Source organism: Anser brachyrhynchus, assembly GCF_964034855.1.
Source record: "Anser brachyrhynchus genome assembly, chromosome: 1".
NCBI lineage: Eukaryota > Metazoa > Chordata > Aves > Anseriformes > Anatidae > Anser > Anser brachyrhynchus.
Genome location: NC_137694.1, coordinates 134,165,934 through 134,191,632, shown reverse-complemented (window position 1 = coordinate 134,191,632; position 25,699 = coordinate 134,165,934). Strand labels below are relative to the sequence as shown.

The window sequence follows — 25,699 nt, the reverse complement described above, 5'->3', positions numbered from 1 at the left end:
GTAGGAATTGCAGGTGAAGCAAGTTAAGTGCTCAGATTTCATAATAAAATTGAAAATGTGCAACTTCTGTTTGGGGAATCCATATCAGAAATAAGGGGTACTGGAGCTTCCTTTGGTTTATAGACAAGATTCGGAGGAGCTGTGTAGCCATTCTGAAAAGGTTTTGTACGCTCTGTACCAACTAGCTTGCTTTGTTGGGCTGAGCTGTCTGCTTAGAGCATCCAAAAAAATTTGTCCAAACGCACTGGGACAAAAAGGTCTTCCAAACCGTGCTCTGTGGCCTTTGAAGTTGGTGGAAGCCATGCATGTGCCTTCAATGACTCCTGGATATTTTCATGTGTACCTGCACAAGATCTCCCTCTACCTAGCTGTTGTGCTTGCTTAGTAACACAAAGCACAACTTGCATACCCTTAAGGGTAAAAACCAGTCTGCACCATGTTCAAATAAGAGACAGTAAGCAGTGTAAGGTGAATGTCTTGAAATAAAGCACAGCATTGCATGCGCACAAACTTGCTTATTTGTATACTGTCTTAACAAAGAACAGTTATAACTGCTGTGCTGCAGAGCTTGATCCTAGTGGGGCATAGGAAATCTGTACAATCAACTTTCGAAATTACTATTTTGTTGTAGAGTTTGAATATATTGTACAGTATAACAAAAATGTGTGTATATCTATGGTTCTGAGCTGCAATACACAGTTAAACAAAATGTGAAAGTCGAGAAAATTGCTTTATTATAATATTTGATGGAAAAAAAAGTAGAAGTTTCGAAAAAGGAAAACTAGGCTGGCAAATAGGAGAACTTTCAAGCATTAGCAGTTGCACTGAAGAAAAGGCAGAAGGCTGTTAATGAGGTTATTTAATGGATGAATGGAGTGGAGAATGAGGAAGTGAAGGTAACAGAGGAACGGAACCTTTGAGGTAATCTTGCAAAGCTCAAATATGACCCAGAAGTTGGAGGGAAGTCAATCTGGATAAGCTTGAAGTGGAATACTGGGAGAAGGAAAAATGCAAGGGATGGCGAAATTGTGGTTTGTCTCACTTCCAAGCTGCTGCGATTACATATTTCATAAAGATTAAAGAAGATAATTATGACACCTGGGCGCTGCTGCAGAGTAGGTAGGAATAAATCTTAATTCGCACACAGTACACTTACAGTGCTTTTTCCTCTTGAAAAAATGTGATTGTTATTGCTGTTGCAACAAAATCCATAAACTCTTCTTTAAAAAAATAAAAGGCTCAGGTGAGGGGGTGGGGGGGGAAAGGTACCAGGTGATCTAATGGCCACAGAAATATGTGAGGAAGGATATAGAAGCTTGCAGTTTAATCCTGCAGGATTACAGACCAGTCTCTTTCCAGCCCCGTCTCCTATCAGAAATCCTATAGACGGAGGATGCAGTCACATGATTGTTACTGCTTCCTCCCCATGACATCATTGCTTTGCAGCCATACCACCAAAGAAAGGATGCTATTAAAATCTTTGGGTCTGGGCTAAATGATGTTGCATTGCAGGTAAGCAACATTAATTCTTCGAAAAATTAGTATGCCAGCTGCTCGTGTGCTGCCGTCCTGGAGCTGCAGCTCTGTTAGGCAGAGTTTTTGCTAGAAAAGAAAGCAGAACGGTTTCTCTGCAAGCAGAGGGTTTGCAGGTGCAGAGGCTGCTTGCTGGCTCTGTGCTGGTCTTCCGGCTGACATCCCCAGCAGAAAGGCTGCCTGCTGGAGCTTTAAAGCTGAAGAAGGCCCTTTGTCCCTGCATTTTGCTATGGCTCCTTCGTTTGTCTGCTGAACTCTTATTTGCGTGAGCCATCATCCAGCCCTGTGGAGAGAGAGAGCAGCAATACTGTTTTGGTTGCATTCCCTGTTTTGTGGGATTTTCATTTTGCTTCGCTTTGTTTTTAACCCTGCATGCCTAAAGAAAGTTATTACAGAGAGAGATGTGTCTAAGCTTTAAAAGGAATGAGGATTAACTTGTTTAGGGGGTTAACAGATGTATTTGGGGAAAGAGGCTTTTCCTTTTTTAATTTTTGCTGACGTGGTTTGAAAGTACCTAGTCCAGCAGGTTTCCCGCATAATTTGCTGTAGCGTAGGATAGGTTTTGTTTGTCATCCAAAATAAACATGAAAAATTATTCTCCCAAAAAGACAGAGGAGATGACAAGCAGATTTTTACTTCTTACATGAACTGCCAATCCTTGAAAGGCTGAAAAATCCTCGCTAAATGGATTTTTCGGACAGTGGGTATTTACGTAGCAAAGTCCAAAGTCTGTTTTCTTTTCCTGGTGTGGGAGTTTAATTATGCACTCCATAAAACTAAAGGAAGACATATTTTCAGATTAAAAACGTTGACTCTTCTGTGGCTTTTTAAATTTTGGCTTGATTTTTTAAAATATATTTTAGGTTTTTATTTGCAGTGCATTATTATTCTTCTTAGTTTAATACAAATGCTAGAGTGAAAGAAGCTAAATTAATTTTTGAGCTTATACCAGTCAGAAAAGTAAAAATACATTTTTTCCCTCATTTTTTTATAAGTATTCTGATAAATATTTTGTGCCTTTGCCAGAGAATGGAGGATGACTCAGCTGCAGCTTCATCAGGCAGATAGTCAGGTGACTTTTCATTCCTAGTACGCAGGAAGTTTTCTTATTTGTCAAAATCCCGTTCTTTGTTCAAATATTTTTTCCCACTATTGAAAAATCTGAGAATTTGGCATGTCTAGGATCTCTGTATGCACACCCACTCGTGGAGATTTTGGATCTCCTGTGGTGAAGTTAACTAGGCTGTATGCCTTAGTGACTCCTATGGTCTGAAGTGATGATATATGCAGTCATATCAGGATCAGAAAACATGGAAGAAAAATAAATGTAGAACCAAAACAACAACAACTAAACAAAACCAAAGCCAGCCGCAGTAATGAAGTATTGAAAACAATGAAGTAAGAAAGGACAACAGTTTTTCAAAATGGAAAGCTTTAATTTTGTTTTTTTCAGCCAAAACTCTGTTTTTACATGATCTTGGTTCAAAAGCAATAAAAATACAAACCTGTCATTTTATGAGATCTCAGTGAAGACTATATCTTGATGGCACTAGTGCTGAGTTTCCTCTTTTAAGTTCCTCTGAAGCATCGGAAGAAGTCTTGTGTCAGTTCTTCCTACCTAGCACTTGGAGTACACCAAGCTCCTCTCGCTCACTGTGCGTGCAGGGACTTGGTTCTTTGCCCACGTGAAGGACACACCAGGGCTGCCACACACAGATTCTACAGGCACAATATGTGGTTTTTTTCCCCAGCCTAGATCGTATTTGAGTCCTGGACTCCTGATTTGAGTCAGGTGTCTTTCATGCAACAAAAGATGTGATACCAGCCTAAATGTATGCTGGAGCAACTCAGAAATGGAGGATTTGAGTCCTTTAATGCCTATTTAGTGTAAAATTGTGGCCCTGGAAATATCAGTGATTGGAGGGCTGTGCTCACCTGGGCAGGGTGCATTTCACTCAGGGCACGTGCCCCATCTGGTTTCTGGTGGTGCCCATCTCCCTGCTGAGGGACGTAGCAGCCCAGGCCTTTTAAACCAGGACTGGAGGAGGTCCCAGGGATGGTGTTGAATGGTCTGCCTGCAGAAAACAGGCAGGGAAACAGAGACAGGTTGTAGACTAGGAGTCTAATGTGTTTCTCAGTATATATGCATACATACACAAAAGGTAATGGATTTACTCAGATTTCTTCCTTTCTAGCCCAGAAGAAGCAAAAATCACACATGACCCACAGTTGATGCTAAAAGAGAAATGCTGGCAGGGTGACTGTAGGCTGCTATTCCTAAAGCACTTCTAACATGCTGCACTAGAAAATCATCACAAGGGAAGGCCTTTCCTTTCTTGCAGGTGGGGGAACTTGTGGGTATGAAGTCACCTTTCTGTAAATGCGCAGCTGACCAGCATCAATTGCAGCAATGCCAACCAGTGCCCTCAGAAAAACATGACCCTCCATCTGTGTGAGTGACTCACTGCCTCTACTCAAATCATGAGAAGTGACACGGTAGAACAGATTAATGGCTTTTCTACTGCAGGTTTATCAGCTTTATTTCAAGCTGAGGGCTCAAAAAGGTTTCTAGTGAGAGGTGCATGTAATGCTGCTAAACGCACCATTTAAGGGGAGAGCCTTTTAGTGCAACTCTCTTCTCCCTGAATATATATATATTTTTTTTCCTGAAATCCATGTTTTTCCTCTTAATGCTATAATTTTCTGACTGAGGAGACAAAAGAGGCATTGCAGACCAAAACCTGGTGCTGCAAAGCTTGCAGGTATGTGCCACAAACAGGAAAGCTGTACATCACCCCTGACCCTTCAGCTCTGTTTTTGAGTTCTGTGGCAGCAAATCAGCTGCTCCAAGAGGAAAACTCACCCTGTTTTGTGAGCAAGGGGACTAGAGGAAAAGCAAGAAAAAAGCTATGCATGCTGCTACACTGGTAGCCTGATTGCCAGTTCTCCTCCCTCCTGAAATTTAGTTTCTTACCAAAGATGCTGAAGGATTTCTGAATTTTATCTAATCAAACCTTGCTGTCTTCAAGAAGTAAAGGCATGCTGGGTTCTTGAAGGCCCATGGGGCTCATCTGCTGGTGGGGTGTCAGCAGAGGGGCATCTTTTAATAAAGCTGTCTCAACTTGGTTTGTGAAAGGTGGACCACAGCCAACAGTGTTTCGCTTGTGCTGTTTCCACAGCCTCAAGATCAATGTTAGCGACTACATTTTTTTCGAGGGACTGTTCAGGCTTGCTCAAAATAACATAGAGAAGTGCATTTAGCATTTTTTTCTTAATATGGAGCCCATTTTGAGCTATGTGAGTGCAAAAATTCCACTTGGCAACAGTGGGGAAAGAGCTGGGCTTCCCCCCGCCCCTCTTCTGACATAACCAAGCAGCTGAACTAATTTTGGTCAAACTTTCCAAGAAACCTTGAGTGGAGACCAGACACCTGATATTTCATACTGAAAGGAATTTGCTTCCAAAGGGAGACCTGCTCTGGGAGGGAGCAGGGGGCAGGCTAGGTGCACAGGCCTCCTGCTACCGGGGAGAAGCGCTGTTGCCCAGAGGTCTCCTGAGAGAAGAAAGGGAGTCAGGCCTTTCACCCCGTGGCTGCTATGCCTCCCACCAAAGGGTCTGGATGCCCTGGCCATTTGTCATTAGCTCCAACCCTGCCGTGGGGCACATGGGGTGCCCAGGCCTCCAAGCAGGCCGTGCTGCCCTATGCACCAGCCCCCCGTGCCGTACCTCACCTCGCCTCACCTGCCCCGTGTTCCCAGCCAGCACCAGTATTGCTGCTGTGCTCGCGCCCTTTGCACGTGTGGTGGTTGAGGGCGAATGTTTGGAGACTGTGGTTCTGTCTGGAGGAGCCTTTGTGCCTTCAATTTTCCACCACTTATCCCAAATGTTCCCCCCGTGCCTTCCAGGCCCTCTCCCCTGTGATCTACTGCCCTGTGTTTTTTGAGCTCTGCTGCGGCTTCATAATTTTTTCCGTAGAGGTTACTCAGGGTAAAGCTACACTTCAAAGATTGACTCTGTTTAGCTTGCCCACACTATCATAGCGGGAAAATCCTTAATGTGTGGTGATGGGGCCATACAGTAACGTGTTGCAGTATTTTAAAGTCATGTTCCAGATACTGCAGCCAGTCTGCTCTTGTGCTGTGGGAGATGGCAGGCTTGTGCAGTATTATTTACACTTATACAGGGGCTGAGCCATTAATTCTTGCATTATAAGAGAAGGGTTTGCCAATTTCATTATCCCTCTGTACTTTCCCAATATAACTTCTCTCTGCTTTTTTTTTTTTTTTGGTGCCATATTATGTTTCCAAAAAGGCCTGCGACTAGGTTCAGCATTTTCTTATTTTTGAGGAGGCAATACCTCGCTCTGGTCCAAGGCTACCTCAATGTTTTTTAAACACCGTTGTTAAGGCAGAAGGTCAATAGATCATCTTATTCGGTCTGAGGCTTTTAAGATGAATAGTCTTAAATTGTCCATGGATATTTGTAAGCCTGCAGAAAACTGCCCATTTAACTTGCCAGTGATTAAGTCTGCTTTTGCTGTAAACACCTTCCTTGTAAAATCATCACCCAGCAGCATCTTACTTTTTGTTTAGTGGAGTGTTTTGTAACTGTTTATCTCCTTCTACATCTTATAGAGTGCAATGTCACATCGCTGTTTCTAGGTTGTCTTCTAGGCAGCAGGGGGTAAAGTGGAATCGCATCCATCCTGCTCGGCCTTCTTGGCTGCAGGCTAAGAAAAATGTATTCTCTCACAGCTCCTCAAAAGGCATATGTCCCTGATCATCTCACTCTATTTCTCATTCATCTTCTTCAAGGTGACCTCATAATAATAGTGTTTGCTGGCTTTCTGTGCTATCAGGCCTATTTTCTCCTGCCAGACAGTCCTGAAGGCCTGTAGTGTGACTGTGCTCTGCTCTGGGATCTATTTCCTGCTGCGCAGGCCCTCAGTCTTGTCCTCTTACAGCTCTTCCTGAACACTGACTTCTTCAGCTTGCTATGCAAGCATCAGTGACCTCCTAACTACCTGGGTTCAAGGCCTAAGTAGGGAGTGCTCAGTTTCTGTCACTAGATCTAAATCCCTTGGGATGGAGGGTACATGGCTCTTGGCAGAGCACCCAGCTCTCAAGATGAGATGCCTGTGTTTGACAGGTCACATTGAGCAGTCTGTGGCAAGAAGTGTTAATGTCCATGAGACTGGGGCACCACGCTTGGCTTCTTTGGGCATTCAGTACTAGGAACAGTCAATAAAGATAGCAAGACCATGGAGAGTGGCAAATCATCTATCAATGCAAAGGAGTTTTGTGATGACTGTCATTTGGTAAACCAGTAAGACTACATTGTTCATAACCAAAGTCCCAGAGATTTTCACAGTCCCCACTCTTTGTGCAGTGCATGCTGTAATATCACATAATATCGGCAGAGCTAACCACACCAAGCATTCAAATCAGTAGTGTGTTCAGTTCTGATGGAGTCTGGATTTAACAGGCCTTGAATCATTTCAAAAGCATCATGTCTGCAGTAGGACTCTCCCTGCTTTCTATGTATGTATGTATATTGGTACCAGAGCATAGAAAAGCCATGAGATACACTGTATTCTGCTTTAATGTGTTGGCTAACTCACACCACATTTGGAAGAGATGGAATAGATGGTGCTTTAGATGCCCAGGAAAAGTCACTCCAAACTAATAAAAATTGAGGAACTTGCAATAGGCCTTTAGGCTTCTGCTTTCTTCCACCAGCCTCTTGGCAGATCCACTTCTTCCTTATGCTACAGCAGAGGAACTGAGAGAAGTATGCGTTGTTGTTTGCATAGTTATGTTCCACATAGCCAGCCCCACACTCCTGTCTTCACAGAAAACAGCGTAAAGATGAAAGCGTGTAGGTGAATGTTCATCTGCTAGAAATATCTGAAGTGTTGAAGTAATTCAGTAACTGTGATCTCTTGAAAGTAACTTGAAACTTGTTGGAATTGCATTAAAACATACTGCCTGCCCCAGTGCAACGTGTCCAATTAAAACAGAAAACAGGATGGGGAGAACGTAGCATGGAACTAGCATGTCTAGTAGCTATAGGCAAGGGCCAAGACTTTTCCTTTGATGACTGTTCAGCTAGTTGTTTCCCATCAGTATACTTTTCAACTTCTTTGAACCATGGGATGTTTTGGTCTGTGCTTGCCATGTCAAATATATTTCAGATCAAATCAGTCAGTCAACATATCTACAATATCAGTTCACTGATACAGCTCTTCTAGCTGTGACTTTTACATTTGTGCATGCTGTAACAGTGCTGTAAAGGTCAGAGGTTGTCAGCATTTCCATTATAAATGTAATTTATCATTCCTCCACAAAACTTAGCATTAAGCTGCAGTGTAATCATACAGCTGGTCTGAATCACAAGAAAACGAGTTTACTCACTGTGAGACCTGCAGAAATGACCTTAAATATGATAATACTACTTTTTGGTTCTTTTTCTTTTTTCTTTTTTTTTTTTTAAAAAAAAAAGGTAAGCAAACAGCAGAAGAGACCTACAGTCCACATAGTACCTACTGTGCTTGTTGGCATGCGCCAGCCCATCAGGCAGCTAGCTCACTGCATTTTCACCCTGGCTTCTGCAGGCTGTCTGCACTAACCTCTTCATTGCTTTCTTTGCATAGGAGGCTTCTGTGATTACTTAAAAATTATCTGGCTTCTTACATCATCAAGCCTCATGGTCTAATCTTTGAACTTGTGCTTGTGATCCTTACTTCCAACTCCTCTCATGCAACACCTCACAAGTTTGTAGAGCAGTGTCCCTTTCTTTCTGGCTATGTAGTATTGTGCACCAAATGCAACTAACTGGGAGATTTGGGATTGGTATCAGGTTGACCTGCCCCAATGCTTCTGGAAGATACCTAGGCTTATGTGGCAGCCAGGAGAGCCTCTGTCAAGAGGCACAATTGCCAGTCTAGCACTGTGGCCTCCCTCGATTTGTGAATCAATCCCTGCCAGGACCTTGCCCCATCTACAGGACCGCAATAGTCTGACGTGGGTCTAAATCTAGGGAAATCTGCTAACTGGGCTCCGAGGAGGAAGCCTCTGAGAACAGAAGACACTTGGTTCAGTCAGACTTCTTTGTCTGGCTTTTAGCAAGAATTAGTTTTACAGTTGGTAAAGCAGAGTTTTTTTTTGACAAAATGTCCAGCTGTAGATATACTAAGCTATTCAGTAAAAATGATAGCCGAAGAATGAGAGCTCTTTCCATACTGAAGCATGGGGAATGAAATGGCAGATGAAATTTTAAGTTGATAAAGGCAAAATAATGGGGGAAATGACCTGAAGAGACCACAGAATGATAGGCTCCTGACTCTCATGGAACATATCCTGGAGTTATAGCAGATTGCTCAATGAAAATGTTGGATGCATGCCCTAAGGAAAACAAATGGAATGCCAGGAATTATTAGAAAAGAATAGGGGACTAAGCAGGAAATGCTTGCCATTACACAAATTGTTTCATCAGCATCTGGAAAAGCAGTGGAAAGGACAGGAAGGACATCTAAGTCAGAACAACAAAGGGACAAAATACATGTCACACAGTTAGCAACATAACAAGATCGGACACTTTTCAGTGTATATAAGTTTTGTTGGAGTATCCAAATTTCTTAGATATTCAGATGTTAGGAGTGGCTAAGAGTTGCATTTGTTACTGGTTCTGTATGCAATGGTGTTGCATTATTTTTGTTTGAATTGGTAGCGTTGGACTCATTTGATGAGACATGGATGTCTACTTCTGACATCTCTGTAAGCAGTGAACAGAAATTGTCGCTTCTAGGGGACAGACTGCCTCATTACAATGTAGGTGTCTCGAATATATCAGATGAATCACCTCTGAATAGAGTTTCTCTCTCCCCATCAGCTATGAAAAGAGTCTAGATTCTAGCATCCAGAGTCTAGAAGAGATTTCTAATGCTAGATGAGATAACTTGTGCCACGAATGCTCATACTTTTGCCATCATCAGAGTGGATTGCTGCAGTACACCTGGCTACAGTCCATGTTTGGATGACATTCATTTGCCCTTAACATGAGTGTATTAAACTAAAATATCTATAACCAAGTTGTTAACATAATGCTCTAGTTCTGCTGGCAGAACTGGAAGTCTCTCTGCAAGCACCTCTAGAGGGCAATTTAGCTATCCTGAAAGAAACTTTAGCGATTTTTTCAGATGCCTAAGTAAGGTGAGACAAATAATTGCAAAATAAAGAAAGTGATACTTTGGTGCTAGCACAAAAGATGACAACTCTATACTACTCAGTTCAAAAGTGCTGTAGCCAGATTTTATTTACTAGAATTGGGTTTTGCATAATCTGATATCACATCTCCACTTACAAAAGTGTGTTAACTAGAGTCAAGTTTCAGGCTGATAATCATCCAGCTAGCTACGATTTCTAGGTATTAGAACACTATCTAGAATTCAAAGTTTATTTGTTTCCTAAGTCTTCCATGGCCCTGTGGTCTCTAGCACTTTTGTCTCCTTGGACATGCTGTGCAGCACGTATTTCGGGGGTAGGTTCAGGCTGAGATTGTAATTATCCTACATACTTGTGGTCTGGCCTGGTATTATCCATCATAAAACTGTCATGTGCTGGGCATTGACAACATACTTAAAAAGCTATTTTTTATGTGATATAACTAGCATGTTGGGTAATTTTCTTGTAGCGTTAAGGAGAACTTGCCAACTCTTCCAGCACAATAGTTCCCAGAAGTTTGTTTATACAGCAGGGGGACTGCCTGGGTTCAGGCAAGCACTCCGAACTGCATGCATATTCTTTGCAGGTACTTCTTCACTGTATGGGAAGAATAGGTTGGAGTAAATGACCTGCAAAATATCAGTGTGTTACAAAATAATACCACGGTCTAATTCTTTCACCTCATTTCAGCTTCCCACACCAGACCTCAGTCATAGCTTACAAAACACTGAACTCAAGATCCATTTGCAACTTCAGCTCCCAGGTGTCAGCCGCAGCATCCTGCCTTCAGACTCTAATTTCCCTTAGCAAATGCAGGAGTGTGCTCTCGTCTGTTTTGCTAAGTATCGCTATTTTCAATTGTCACTCCTCTTAGCTGCTGCTTTTTAAATTGCCTCCATCTTGTGGCAGCCTATTTGTGCTCTGCAGCGCTGTGTGGGACACCTGCTCTGCATTTGGTTTCCTTCCCCAGGCTGTGACTCCCTTGCTTGATTCTCTTGCAGAAAAACATGCCAAGGTGCTTGGAGATTACTTGATTTCCGCACTTAAAAGGTCTTCTATAGAATTACAATGGTGACCTGTTTTTGCCTCTAAAATAATGTTTTTCTCAGCTGCTTGTGCTGAGCACATTGGCTGTGCGGTCCAAAAAGTCCTACTCCGTGGAGTGCAAAGGAGTAGACACTGACAGAGTTGAGTATTCATGCTTGTTATATCCCTGAAGTCAACACCAGGGGAAAAAAATTAAATGAATAGGATTCAAGTAAAACAGTCGAAAATGGAGAGAGAAAGCGAAAAAGGGAAGTAAATAAAGGGGGCTAAACACAGCAGCAGAATGGGCGGGCATTTTATTTAAAACTCATCTGCCACGTTTTTCCCTTTTTCAGTTACAGAATTGGGAAATTTCCTCACTGATTCATAGATCCAAATTCTGTACATGTCAAATCACGATGTCCATATCTGAAGGAGGAGTATGGGGTGTAGTAGTTAGTACTGTATTAGCCTTGTCAGCAACCTGCAAAAGTTATTGTTGAGTCTGTCAAGGGTTTGTAGGCTCTGCAGAGTCAATGAGTCAATTCTGTACAACCTTTAAAGTTTGTATCTGTCACCAATTTTTTTTTCCTTTTCAGGTGACACTAACCTAATCCACTATGATTCTATTTTTTTTTTTTTTACTTTTTCTTTTTTCTTTTTAAATGTTTGCCCTTTCAGATTACAAATCCTGGCTACATTCCAGAAGACCCTGTTTCCCAGACACCTATTTTAGGATGGATGGGATTATGTCACTCTTTAGAGCAAGACGTTTTTGTCTCTAGGGGAACCTAGATGGTTCTTATAGTCTAGACAACATACTTTCGGATGGCTGAAGTTAAGTTGGATGAATCCAACCCTGTGTGCCTAAAATACCTTATTTAATAGATTCTCATGCTACTAAGGGCTCCTCTCCTTGGGAATGATGTCAGCTTTTTCTGGAACCTGTCATATTAGTGACTGCTTTGGGACCTGACCCTGTAAAAGAGATGGCAATTTTTGCACCTAGCCAAATGTTCCTAAGGTCTCTGTGGGCAAGAGAGGTACTGTAGTTATGAGTTAACTTTTTCAGGTGTTGCTGATGTGGATTGCAAGAAGTTGATGTATTTCCAGGGCTTCTGTAAACCCAGAAGAATGATGAATGTTAAATTCTAGTGTATCATCATTTGTTTCCTGAGCTGGTAATTCTGCCTACTCAGTGACCTCCCTGCAGACAGGGCACATCTTCCAGCATGTGATCAGGATGTAACATTGCAGAAGAAGCCCAGAACTACCCTGGATTTTGGGGCTATGTTTTCAGAAAAGATAGTATTTCTGTATTTAGACACTGTGCTTTTTGTATATGCTTTTTAGGGATTGCTAGGCTGTCTAAATAGTCTGCAGCAATATACTCTTCCTAGTGCCAATGCATAGATTTCAGTAAGTGCCCACCAGGACTGCTGACCCATGGTCTTAACTTTGTGGTTTGTGGACGGATTTTGGAAAACTTGATTCTGCCATGTCTGGCAAAGCTGCACAGATTTATTGAAATTCTTGTTTTTCCCCTACTTGCAGACACTAATATGGTCAATGCAGGAGAAATGAATGGTTCTGGCAACCTGATGGATTTTCTGGATGAGCCTTTCCCCGACGTTGGGACTTACGAAGACTTCCACACCATTGACTGGCTGCGAGAGAAATCACGCGATACTGACCGCCATAGAAAGGTAAAGTCAGCATTTCCCCCCCAAGTTACAGGCATCCTGGCTGTGAGAGAAACAAGCAGGTTTCCAAAGATTTTGCTTCCTACTTTGTTTTATCACTTGAGGAGGACTTACGAAAATATGGACACAAGATGTCTTGAGTTTGTAAATATGAAACTGCTTCTGGCAACTTAAATGGCAGAGCATCACAAAAAAGTAATTAGGACTGGAGAGAGTAGAGAGTAGAGGAATTGTATACACTTCTGAGTAGGTTAAATCTTTTTTTTTTTTTTTTTTGGTTTAAACGCAGTGCACTAAAACTCTGTCAGCCTGAATCAGCAACGTATCCCTCTATATGTATTATTTCAGATTACAAGCAAAAGTAAGGAATCCATATGGGAGTTCATCAAGAGTTTGCTGGATGCCTGGTCAGGATGGGTTGTAATGCTTCTCATAGGACTATTGGCAGGTACGTGTGTGTTAACATTCGTTATGCCTGGAACCATTTCACCAAAATTTGCTGCAGTGCCATCTGTTTCTCTTTTTACTTCATTGTCTGTTCACTGATGGTTCAAGCTAAAAAGGCAGTTATGTATCCATGCAGTTATAATACTTAATAAAAAATACCCGCCTGCAAAATCTCCTGCTGAGTGCTGACCTAGAAAAATGTTATTCTCCAGTAGAGGGGTTTTTCTGTTGCTTTTGAAAATATGCATCTTTACATGGACTTTACGCTCAATGGACTACTTTGGCTTTCTGAATCTTTGACTGACACTAGTCAATTTTACTGGTAGAGTTTTTTTCCTTATCTTCACTTAACTGAACTCTGCAAGTAGATATTATAATGAGGGTGAAGAAAATGGTGGTTATGTACAATCAAAGGGGAGCTTTGTAAATCATTATGTTCACTGGATTATCTTCTTTACGCATGCATGAAGGGAAAATACAGTTTCAGACAGTTCTGGATTTGCTCCCAAGCCAGACAGACATTACATATTTAACAGCCTGCTCAAAATCAGATGGCAAATTCATTAATTGCCTGAATTGCTCCTGTCTTCTACTCAGTTTAGCACATCTTCCAACTTGGAAAGCTGCACTTCTATTACCAAGTTGAAACAGCTGCCATTTTTAATGCTTTTTCAGTGATGTCAGGGTGCTCTTGTATCACACTGCTTGGTGGAAGCTTGATGCAAAGCTTCACAGTTTCCAAGCTGCGTGAATTTCCTGCTTGCCAACTGTCAAGTTAATATGTTTATCATAGTTGTTCAGGAGTGTCAGAAGTACTGGGGAAGTTTTTGAGAAAACATAGCTGAAGTGACATTTTGGCAAATTATGCTGTTTTATAGAGATACATTTGTTTCCACAAAAGTTTTGATGGGAGAATGAGATGGGAAGAAAGTCTGACAGACTGTGTACTACCAGAGCTGCCGAACTGCCTTTAAAGCCCGGGTTTGCCCTTGTCTAGGATGGGGAATTCTGCCTGCAAGTAAAGTTAGAGTGAACCTTCAACAATGGCCTCCCCCAGGCCAGCTGGTAAACCCCTTGGTCATACAGAGAATGTAGTATACACTCACATGCTCCCTTTATAGTAAACACGTGCCAGAAGGTTTGTTTCAGTTCTACCTCGCAATGAAAGCCCGTTCTGACATCCTCTAGGTTGTCGCAACCCAGAAATGAAGAGGTCTGGTAAAGCTCTAATGCTGATACATCCAGTTCTAGGAATAGAAGGTTATTGAGGGTAAGCTGGAGCTGAGATGCATTAGCTGTTGTAACCTTTTCAACGACACAGGTGCAGAACAACACATTTTACCTCAGAGTCAAGACTAGTCTGTTTTTAAATTGGAGCAAGTTCTTGTGAATCAATGAGAGAACAAAAATTGTTTGCATGCTCGTGATTTGGGCTGTAGACTTTGCCTGCCATTGAAACAATGCGTGTGCTCTGTGCATCCAGTGTTTCTGTGACAGGGCAAAGGTGGAGAGTCACCACCTCAGCCTCAGCAAGTGGTTAAGCACCCCTTTGATGTGGGGATTATTGATATGTGGATGAGGTTTCTAAACCAGGTTTGGAGAGGGAGGAGATGAAGCTGGTGATGCAGTCGAGTCATTTCCCCTGTCTGCTTGAAATATTACCTACTCAGAAATATTGCCTGCCTCTTGCTCTGCAGCAGCCTTGCTTCTCCATGGCATTCTCTTGCCCTGATGAATGGGCAGAAGCTGCCTCTGCTCTGAGGGGAGCAGCACTGCACTGGGGAACAGCCTGGCTTGGCTGTGGGATTGTGTCTTGGGCAGCTGAGTCCAGACACTTCCAGGGGCAAGGACAGTGGATGGTGAGGAGGGGGAAAGCAGCAGCAGTACTGTCCAGGACATGAAGGGATTGGGGAACACCCTGCTCCAGCTGCACCCCTGCTGGGGACAGAGGCCAGCAAGGTGGGGCTCTGGAGGGGAGGGATGGCAGGAGCCTCCACGTGTTTTCAAAGGCACTTGGAAAAGTTACTCAGGCACAGGAGTTTAAAGTTAGTTTAAATAATCTAGCAGCCTAAGTCCCAATAATTTGGTCAATTGAATCTTTCAGATTTTGCAGCATTTTAAGGGCTGCACCTCTGCAGTCAGCACAAGCTGATGTGGCTGAAGGGAAAGATCCTTGTCTTCTGGTGCCCTGCCATCGGGTCCTGTTGCCTTGTGTGTGTGCAGCTGCACAGGGGGTTGGACTTGGGGAGTGTCCTGGTGGGGAAAATGGATTTTGGCCAGATATGTTTTCAGTTGGATCTGTCGGCTCAGCAGGGTTGATCACCACAGGGTCATACACACAAGCAAAATATTGCTTATGGGAAGGTACTGATGGAGGGAGGAAGGACAGGACCATCCTGTTTGGGAGTAGCCCTCAGTCAGGCTATTTTTGGCATTCTTTGTTAGTCCCATAAAAGCGTAGGTAGGAAGGGGAACTCCAGAGGAAGTCTGCTCCAGCCTCCTACTCTCAGCACAGCCAGCTTCAGAGTTAGAGCTGTATGTTTTGAGCAACACCGAAGTATTTTAAGAACTTAAGAGTGACCATTTGGGATCAGACCTAAGTTTCATGAATGAATGTGTGAGCATACACACATAAACTAGCCTGAGTGGAGCCCCTCGCTACCACTGCAGCCTGACATAGGTAGCTCCACGGCTCTTTCAGAGCTATGTACTCACAACGTGCATTTCAAAACTTAAGCGCTAAATGGAGGGAGAAGACAGTGTATTACACTGTTACATGGAAATGCACTGAGTAGGTTCTGGAAATCAGGCCTTGGGAGCCAGAGCTTGCTCATTTTAGAAAGGGGAAAGGAGCAGTAACACCCACAAATGCTGTTCACTGTGAAAATCAGATGAAAAGCTCACAAGATGCTCTAGAAAAAGATACTGAGTACTAATGGTCTCAGTCAGGAAGGCTGCACACTTTTTGGAGAAATACAAAGCAATGTAAGGGCAAAAGAGCCTAAAAATTTGGGGTATGAGTGCCAGATGTTTAGGGACTCATTTTTTAAGGAATGATGAGTTTTTACTTTGCCCTTCCTGCTCACATATCCATGATCATCCCCCAACCTAACCATTACTAGCCAGCTGAAGGTACGTGCTATTTATGCTATTTTCAGAAGGTGATCAAAAGTCTTGATTTTCTAAAACTATGCATCAGAAAATACAATCATACTGATGCTAAAATGCTCCAATACTGGAACTGGATATGCAATAATCCCTTATGTATTTCAGTCCCATGCCACTTGAGTGATGCCGTTTTCTTGCTCGGGTTTGTGTGGAAAAATATGTTCTCAAAGCAAAATTTTAGCTTTCTTATTAGAGCATTAAAAAGGATGTGTGGCCATCACCAACCAAAAAAAGAAAAAGAAAAAAAGAAAAGGAAGGAGAGAGGTAGAAGGCTATTATCTGAAATGAAGTTCAACATTTTCTGGCTTTGGAGGCTCATTATTTTTCATTCTGGGCAGGAGGATACATAGACCGGGGAGCAAGTTCAGCTCCTTCAATGAAGTATGGAGATAAATTTAGGCTATATTACAGCAATGCAGTGACATGTCTAGACAGCCATGATAAGCACAAGAAATGAAAGGACTGAGATGCTGAACAGTCTGCTACTTCCATTAATTCCACTTAAAGTTGCGAAGATTCAGAATTTGTAAAAATTCTAGCTCTGGTCATGTGGCTTAACATCAATAACTATTGTACCATTAACCTGCAAGTGTTGGCCTTCTCCTCTCATGATTTTCTTCTCTGTAAATTTTGTGTACATACATAGCATTTTCCTCTTTATGTGGATCCCAAAGCATTTGGCAAGATGGATTAGATCAGCTGCATAACTGAGTACAATTCCTTAGAGGAACTGTGGTGTATGTGAGCTTGTTGTATCAGAGAACTGAATGTTCTTTCCACTCTCTGTTATTCACTGTATCGGGGAAAAACGTTCAAAAGCCTGCTTTCCTTTGCCCCTTCTGCTATGCAGCATTAATATTCAACTGCCTGATTACACATGATGTGAGTTTTGAAGACTGGAGTGACTAGAGAGAATGATAAAGGTCCATCAACAGATGCAAGAGGCGCAGCATTTGGGGCTGATGCCCAAGGGCTGAGGATTCTTTGTGCTATTTCCTGAAACTCGGAGAATTGGAGGAGAATTTAGAGTTTACTGTAAAACTCACTAAATTACACATGCTGATGTTACTAGCAACACAATGATTTCCCATCATCTAAAAAACACTGTTCATTGTTTCCATAGAAATTTGGGAAAATGGAAAGGCTAAACAAGAGAAAGCCAAGCTCTGCATGAAAGAAAATTGCTGATACAGGCATCACTACTCCCTGCTGTAGCCTTTTTTTCTGTGGTCTTATCTAATATCTGAGTATATTTCTTCAGACAATTCCTATACAACTAAAATTCTGCATTACTGTTAAAGTTGTACTGCTTGTCAGTGTGGTGACAATTATCCTTCTTAAGGAAGTGAGAAGACATATATAAGGCTCTGTGAACACTTGATCTTTTTTGTTGTTGTTCTGTGAATAAAAAACATGTTGTATATGCCTCAATTTTTTGAAATGGTTGTGTTTTTTTCTTTTTTTCCTTCTTCTTCCTTCACAGAAATGAAAAGCAGAAATCTTTATTTCCAGGTCCAATGAACTTGCTGTTGAAGCCACCTGTGTGCCCTAGCTACTAGGGGAAAGAGGAGCAACCTCCCCCCCCTTCTTACCCACTTCATTTGATTGAATTCCCAGCAGGAGTCACAAGACTAGAAGTTTTGGAAACAGAAACCATACCATTTCATTTTCCAAAATATTTTCCCATATTTTAACCCTACTGAAATGAACCGACGATTTCTATTCAAATTCTTTACCGGTTTCCTTGAAATTGTACTAAGGATGACTAACAAACATGTTGTTGAACTCTACCTGTGAAACAAACTCACTCTTTCCATTGTACCTCAGGGCAGTTTGGAAAACATTACATGAATTTACTATCAGTTGGTGGTTTAATGCTTTCCCAAACCAGGCATATAGGGTTCACATGTAAGCCTGCCATTTCTGTGTTCTGGCTTCTTCTGGCCTCTGCCTTCCTGCTGGTACCGCGTTAGTGGCTGTGGGGACACATCTGCTTTGACAGTGCCAGTGCTGTGGCAGGTCATCATCATCTGTGACAAAATACCCTGGAAAACCAAGATTTCCACTGGGGTCTCGCCACATGAAGTTTACACTTCTGCATCCTCTAGCCACTGGATGTCGCCGTAGCTCTGTGTAGTTACCAAGACAAAGCTAAAATAAGGGTTACTTCTGTAAAGGGAGGATTTGAAGGGTAATTTTATTCTGTGCGTTTGGATTGGTAATGAATGTACGCATCGAGAGTCGGATTCCATTAAGTTCACAAGGCAGAATTTGGCATCCGTATTGTTTTTGTACTGAAATCATCCCTTTAAAATGTTGCTGTCTTGGGACCAGGAAGGCTATAGGAAAACAACAGTATCTTCTTCCTCCCCGCCCCTGAAATACACCCAGGGGGGTTTGAGCCCTGCAGCCTAGTACTTACATACCGTCCTGCTGGTCTCTGTCAAACTGTGCACCTGCCTGGAACAGGCTGCAGGATCGGGCCCAATGTTCGTTATGCCATCCCTATCTGGCACCTGGCCAGTATGAAAATAGCAGTATTTAAAATAAATGTTTTATGAGAGAACACCGAAGGTCAGACAACACGTTGTTGGTCTGGCTGATTCTTTGCAAGCTCACTGTTTCTCCCAGTTCTTTGGTGTATTCACGGTTATGTTGCAGCTGCTGCCCCACATCATGTATTTTTGCTTTTATTATAAGTAGATATATTTTTCTTATGACTTGGTATTTTTTATGCCACAGCTTATTTTTCTGCATTTCTTTTTTTTTTCCAGGCACGTTAGCTGGAGTGATAGATTTAGCTGTGGATTGGATGACAGACCTGAAGGAGGGTGTCTGCCTCTCTGCCTTCTGGTACAGCCACGAGCAGTGCTGCTGGACGTCTAATGAAACTACATTTGATGACAGGGACAAATGTCCCCAGTGGCAGAAGTGGTCTGAACTTCTTGTAAACCAGTCTGAGGTATGGGAGACATGATTAGGCTGGGGTCAAAGCAGGCCAGGGAATGCCCTTTTTCATACTTGCTGATGTTCCCTCCAGAGAGTTTCTCTCGGAGTCATGAACTGAGAGTGTTGGTGGGATTTTTTTTTTGATTACCACAAACAGTATTTGCATAACTTGGGATAGGTCCCATTGTTACAGTGTCATGTGTGATAGAAATTGGAAAACTGCAAGATCTCACTCTTTTTTTTTTTTTTTTTTTAAATCAGTATTAAAACAAAAGTGTTTCATAACACTCATAACATAATCACCGGGGGACCTTAGCCGCTATCCAAACTTTTCTTTTAAACACAGTTTTATATGAGAAAAAAAGATCATCCCTGACGAATATATTTAAAAGCAAATGTTGATGGTTGCAGATGGATTTTATGTGTTCAGATGTTTTGAAATGTACTGCAAACTACTAAAAACTGCTTGTTGTGACCTTACAATCAATTTCTTTATGGGATAGCAAAATATTTAGATAGTGCTGAACACTGGGGAAATAATGGGCTTACTGGGAAGTGGCCAAATTTAAAAATTTGCAGGGGGCGAGTACAGGAGGGGAAAAATCTGATCCAGATTGATACGAAACTTATATTGAAAAAACTTTTTACTATCCTTTCTTTTTTATTGTAGTAATTTTAAATACAAATAATGCTGTTTCAGAGCAAAAAAAAAAAGGAAGGTTTTGCTTTTTAGATATTAAAAGTAGCCTTTCTGTACACTTTGTGGCAGATGATACTTTTATGACATTTTATTTCCACCTAAACTATTCAGTGTATTGGACAATACTGATTCCTTCACAATTCTTTATTTTCTTTTTTTTTCTTTTCTTTTTTTTTGGTCAGAATTATTAGGTTGAAAAGAATCCCTGATTTCTATAGGTGTCTAGCGGGCAATATTGAATGTGACATGGGGGTAGGATGGATGTGACATTGAGGATAATTGGCTTATGGAATACTGAAGTCTGTAATGGAAGTCTCTTTTCTGTAATACTTGATATTTCAGTTTAGTAACTAATAGGGAAGAAAATATATACTTCAGTGGCTTAAATCTTCTCCAGCCAGGCAAGTAAAAACTGGGTGACTTGGAGAGATTGTCTCAGATCTTTTTGCAGTTTGGATGTCGTCTGGTCCTGTAGAAAATGTTTCAGGAAGCCTTCGTTGCTGTACAAGTTTGTCATTCACATTCACTTCAGTGCTGCTTTAGGTTTATAGTTAAAGTAATACTAGATGAGAGTGTTTGTGAATACGTATAGCCCAATTTTCCATGCTTTTAATTAACCGTAGTGAAAGTAGTGGGGTGCTCACTGTTCCTGAACATTCCCACCACTTAATCACAGGCAGAAATCTCTCTGTACAGCTGCCAGTCCACAATGTCAAACTTCCCTTTGCCAGAGGTTTCCTAGGTCTGCACTTTTCTTCATAAACAGATGGTTCCGATGGTTGTGTCTTTGCACCACTGAAGAAATATTACCCTGGTATAAAGTTGCAGGACTGGGGAAAAGGTTGTAATTTAAGCGAACAAAATATGTGGGAAGGCTAAAAAGGGGGAGAAAGTTACAATTGTTATGGGATTTGGAAATCCTGTGCATGTGTTTGACATGCTGTTACTCTGAAAGGCTGGAATATTTAAACAGAGCATATCCTTGAGAAAATTTATTGCTTTCACCTGCTACACAAACTCAGCAGTCATGACTATTGCATGCTGTGGCCTAGAAGAAAAGTATCATCTAGGTGGACAGTGTAAAGCTGCTCACTTTATATACAAATTGGTCTTCTGACCTCCTAGTATATTGTCACTGTGGGAAAAAAAAAAAAAACCTTTTTGGCTTAGTTTTAGGCTCTTTCTCAAAACAAAGGTGGCTCTAAGATCTGTAGTTCTCTAACTGCCATGGATGCTGTAATACGAATAAGACGGCTGTCTATTACTGTTACATAGAAATCCCAGGCAAAGATCAATAATACCTCCATAGAAATGTGAATTTGGCAAGCAAAAATTCTGCTCTGTAGCAAAAGGCTTATGATATAGGCATGTTTTACATGAATCTTGTAGCTGTAAAGGACTCTAGGAGGGATCAAAATACACTGAAAATTATTGAGTTTCAGGATATATATACATATATCCTAAATATATAATATTGCTTGACTTTGCACTCTGTGTTTGGGTAGCTGCCCTATAAAACAGCAGTACACAGAAAGACTAATTTGGAGCACATTTTAGACAAAAAGTTCTCAGAGCAATTTCCCTAAAGGTACTCTGTGCAGGCATGTCTTAGTTTTCATGCTTGACTGTGACTCTTTCTCATCATAGCCAACTAAATTTGACATTTCGAGGACTAAGATTTTGACCAGTTCTTCCTTGTGGTTTTGCTGATTTGTGTCTGTGATAAACCCTGTACATATGTTCTCGCTGAAAATTGTGACATTTCTTATGTTATCTCTTGAAAAATGGTTTCATTCTAGTCCTCCTATAAAATGAGCCCAAAGCAGAGTCTTGATATAAATTGTTATGGAAAACATAATAGCACGTGAGAAACACTCCAGGCTGTATTTTCTTCCCTAATCACTGTTTTGTAGGCCAACAGTACCCTTCATTCCTCTGGTCATGAATTGCTTCCAAAGAGCACGTGAAGAGTGCTGTGATGCAAGAGTTTCAAAACCTTCAAATTCACTGGAGCTGTGTGTGTGTAAATCGCAACAGATGCCACCTACTTCAGCTAGCTTGCTGGCACTATCTAGAGCCCCAGAGCTTCTGCAGATCCAGTTTGATCCTAACCTCAACTGCACTGGAGCTGAGGACTCTGTTTCTAATGCCTTGTGTCTGTCCAAGTTAGAGGGAAGGACCATATGTTTTCTGTGGCTCATGACACTGGATCTGGACGTGGCTCATAACACTCCATCTTTACAGCATCACAGAATGATTTTGTTTGGAAGGGATCTCTGGAGGTAATCTGGTCCTACTCCCTTGCTCAAGCAGGGCCACCTACAGCAGGTTGCCCAGGACCATGCCTAGGCTGCTGGATCTCCTGTCACGAAGCCGAGACTTGCAAGACAAGGAAACCTCTCTGTATCTTGGACGCACTTCCCAACTTTGCAGCCTTGAATCTGTCAGTCTTGTGAGCCCTCAGGACATACATTGTCGTAAAGTCCACAGGCGGGAATCTGTAAGCTGTGACATCTCCAGTTGAGTCAGAGTTGAGCTCTTTGCTTCTGTAGAAAACAAGTATTGGCCAGCAATGGGTTGCATCCTGAGCGATGTGTTTTATTTCAGTATTTGGAGTTTATGAGAGTTGTATTCAATTTTGTTCCATTTGTACCTAAACTGGACTGAAACAAGATCTGAAATATTGCTAGGTACTTGCAAACTAAAATATAAAGTTTTGCTCAGTTCTATGGCTTGCTTCATCTCTATTGCTGCTAGGGTGAGTCCTCTGAGCCATTGGTGGGAAAGGTCTTAATAGGATCATCTCTACTGATGAGCTTTTTTGGTCTCTGATTCCAGTGTAGAATTTTACTGATTTCAGGGCCTTACTAACAACATATAATGGTTGAGACATCATCCATTTGCTATATTGAGTTACTACTAAATAGTTTCCCAAAGGTTTTGTTATTAATCATTAGAAACTGCTTCATCTGGACCTGTAGAATGCAAGATATCTGGAGAATGTAACAATGAGAGTTGTCCCAAGGGACAAGACTGAACAGGCCATATGGACTCCTGTGAGGTCTTGCCACAGTGGACTAGGTGTAAACGCGATTGCAGTAATGAGCTGGCGTAGTTTTCATTTGAATTCTGAGTTGTGAAAGAAGAGGAAGCAAAAGGAAACAAAATTAATTTGACTGAAGTGAATTTAGAAGCAGAACTGCAGCTTTACCTCAACATTGTAGGGCAAATTTTTGTAATGGCATTGGTCTTCTTTGGAGCTAATCCACATCCATAGATGAGTATTTTGCCCTGGGGCAACATATTCAGAGTTCTCTTTAGAGGAAGAGTAAATATTGTCATAGCTGTTTGTAATTGAAAGCACTAGGAGAAGACATTCATGAAGAAATGAGACTATCTTCAGCTGTAGCAACAAAGATCCATGATTGCTATAGACAGATGTCAATCATTGTAAGTGTGGGACCTGTGACTACCTAGTCTCCAGGGCACTAGGGGATGACGTTGTACTGCTCTTCTGCTTTTATTAGCAAGGCCAGATGCAAACATCAGCAAGCATAAGAGGAGCTTAACAAATTGCCCTTCTTTCAAATATATCCACAAGGGTAAGGGCTTTTCAATTGGATAGAGACCAGGAAAATGAGGCTTAGCAAACCTTCATGTTGTTAAAGGTTGATTTCTTTCAGGCTTGCAAACACAAAGACCTCCCAGTACTAGTGTTTTTATTTTTTATTTTTTTAATATATTTTTAAATTATTATTATTTTATTATTATGACTAGGAACTGGGTCTGGCCAGCTCTATTAACAGAAGCCATGGTACAACTGATTAATGCCTATTTTTCTATTTGATTTACCATAATGTTGATATCTAGGCTGCTGTCCTGCAGAGCAAAGGCAAGAGCCTTGATGTTCTTCAGCAGCTGGGCTTGCATCCGGTAGTAAGAGTTCACCTAGAGGTGAAGGTTTCATACCAGTTCATGCACTGAGGTTCATCTTATTTTTTATTCTGTAGTGTCGTGTTGCTGGAGGAGATTATTTGAAGGCTTAAGCTCCTTGCATTAGTCCAATGCCTCTGACTAGGTTCTCTTTTGTTTGTGTAGGTGGGGTTTTCAAAATTCTTCTCAAAATTCTGCTTGTGGAGAAGGAGACGTAATTTAAGGCAGACTTTAACCACAATTTTTGCTTGACCTTTGAGGCAGGTAGAAAACTTGAAGATCACTACTGGCTATGCTTTTGCTATATTACTACTGCACAGTCAAGTATAGCTAATGATCATCAGCATTTCCATTCTGTCAGTAAAGATGTTCAGCTTGCAGATTGGTGTTTATTGATGATTGGAATACTTTTAAAATGTTGGGGGAAAATGATTGTGATGTGTGTGAGTGGGGTCTGTAAAGATACTGTGTTTTCAAATTATTCTCAACTGTATCATAGATAGTGTGTTACAGAAAGGATTTATTTATGCTTTCACCCTTCCACTGGCTAACTAAACTGGCTGCTAATATGCACAGGGATACAGTTTGAAAAGATCAGCATCTGACCTTTGAATACCAGCACTCAGAAATGTATCAGGGTCTCATGTCCTGTCACCTGCCATGGGGTGAACACAGCAGATTGCTTCAGTATGTGCTTTTTTATTACCAATTACTTTTGCCCTTATGACAGATTTGTTTAAGTCTTGGAACTTTTGTTGTTGGCTTTATTTTTCAGTGCTTGAAAAATTCTCTGTTTAAGGTGTTTGTGTCCCTGGCAAACCAACTGAACGGATTGTGTTAGTTATATCTTAATACATTGCTTTTCCACATAGGTAGCAAATATTTTTTATGAGTTTATTATTTGTCCTTCTTGAGCCAAATACAAATGCATTTACGTGCAGCTGGCACGTAAATGAAAAGACCAGGATTCATGCCATCATGATCCCTAGAAGAAGGATGAGATTTACCAACCTGTATTTATCTAACAATGTTTGTTACTGTTATTTTTCTAGGGTGCAAGTGCTTACATTCTAAACTATTTTCTATACATTATGTGGGCTCTGTGTTTTGCTTTCCTGGCAGTCTCCCTGGTCAGAGTGTTTGCTCCCTATGCCTGTGGCTCTGGAATCCCAGAGGTGAGTTTCTCTTTATGGATGGACATCCAAAAAAACAAACCAAAAAAGAAAAAAAGATCATTTGCTGCCTTTTCCTATTCCAGAACTGTACTATCAGGTAGCATTAGGAACAAGAAGATTGTCTTTCCACCTCTTGTGCCATCATTCTTTTGTCTAACCTGCCTATCAAAAATTTTCATAGCAGAAAATGTTCAAGTGCCACTGTGGCTTGTTAAGTTCTGGCAATGAAGAAGTATGTATATTGAATTAAAAACTGACAGCTCCCGGTCATCATTTTATGGGGTCCAACTTTTTGTATCTAAGGCACTTATGAGGAGATTATACAGTGTTTTCTTTGGACGAAATTACTTGGACCAGTTACAAGATAGAAATTTTAAGGCAAAGCTTTAAAACAAAAGCAAAGTAAAATAACAGGGGAGGACAACAAATCTAAAATTTCCTAAGCAACTTAAGATGCGAGATGCCCATAATTTGGGATGTCTGAAAAGTGCCTGGCTGTCCATCTTCTGCAAATCGTATCTTTGTACACAATGTCATGCTGGTATGACAGCATTAGGCCTGCCAAAATCTCTACTGAGTTTTTGATATTTTGTATATTGAGCCTAAATCCATATTGAGTCATTGAATGGTGGACCCCTGTAATTAAAGCAGCTTAACTACTCAATTTTTTTGAAATCATAGCAATCTTTTGTTAGAAGTGCTACAGAACCACTGAGATTATTATTTAGGAATCTGGCAAACAGAACCAACAGCCCAAATTTTAGAAATCTTTGCATGCTTTTTTCTTTACCTCTAGGAGAAGCATCCAAGAGCTCCATAGCCAAATAGGGAAAAACAAAACAA

The 25,699-nt window shown here is 41.3% G+C and overlaps 1 protein-coding gene across 1 annotated transcript in view; it reads left to right on the top strand.

Annotated features, from left to right (window-relative positions):
• The first annotated feature begins 1,532 nt into the window (after window positions 1-1,532).
• Window positions 1,533-25,699, top strand: part of CLCN4 (chloride voltage-gated channel 4) — a 44,520-nt gene continuing 20,353 nt past the window's right edge. Inside the window, 5 exon segments of the mRNA XM_080551848.1 lie at window positions 1,533-3,985; window positions 12,336-12,487; window positions 12,833-12,932; window positions 18,874-19,061; window positions 24,734-24,856. Coding sequence (XP_080407974.1) covers window positions 3,970-3,985; window positions 12,336-12,487; window positions 12,833-12,932; window positions 18,874-19,061; window positions 24,734-24,856 — 579 coding nt within the window. The 5' untranslated portion in view covers window positions 1,533-3,969.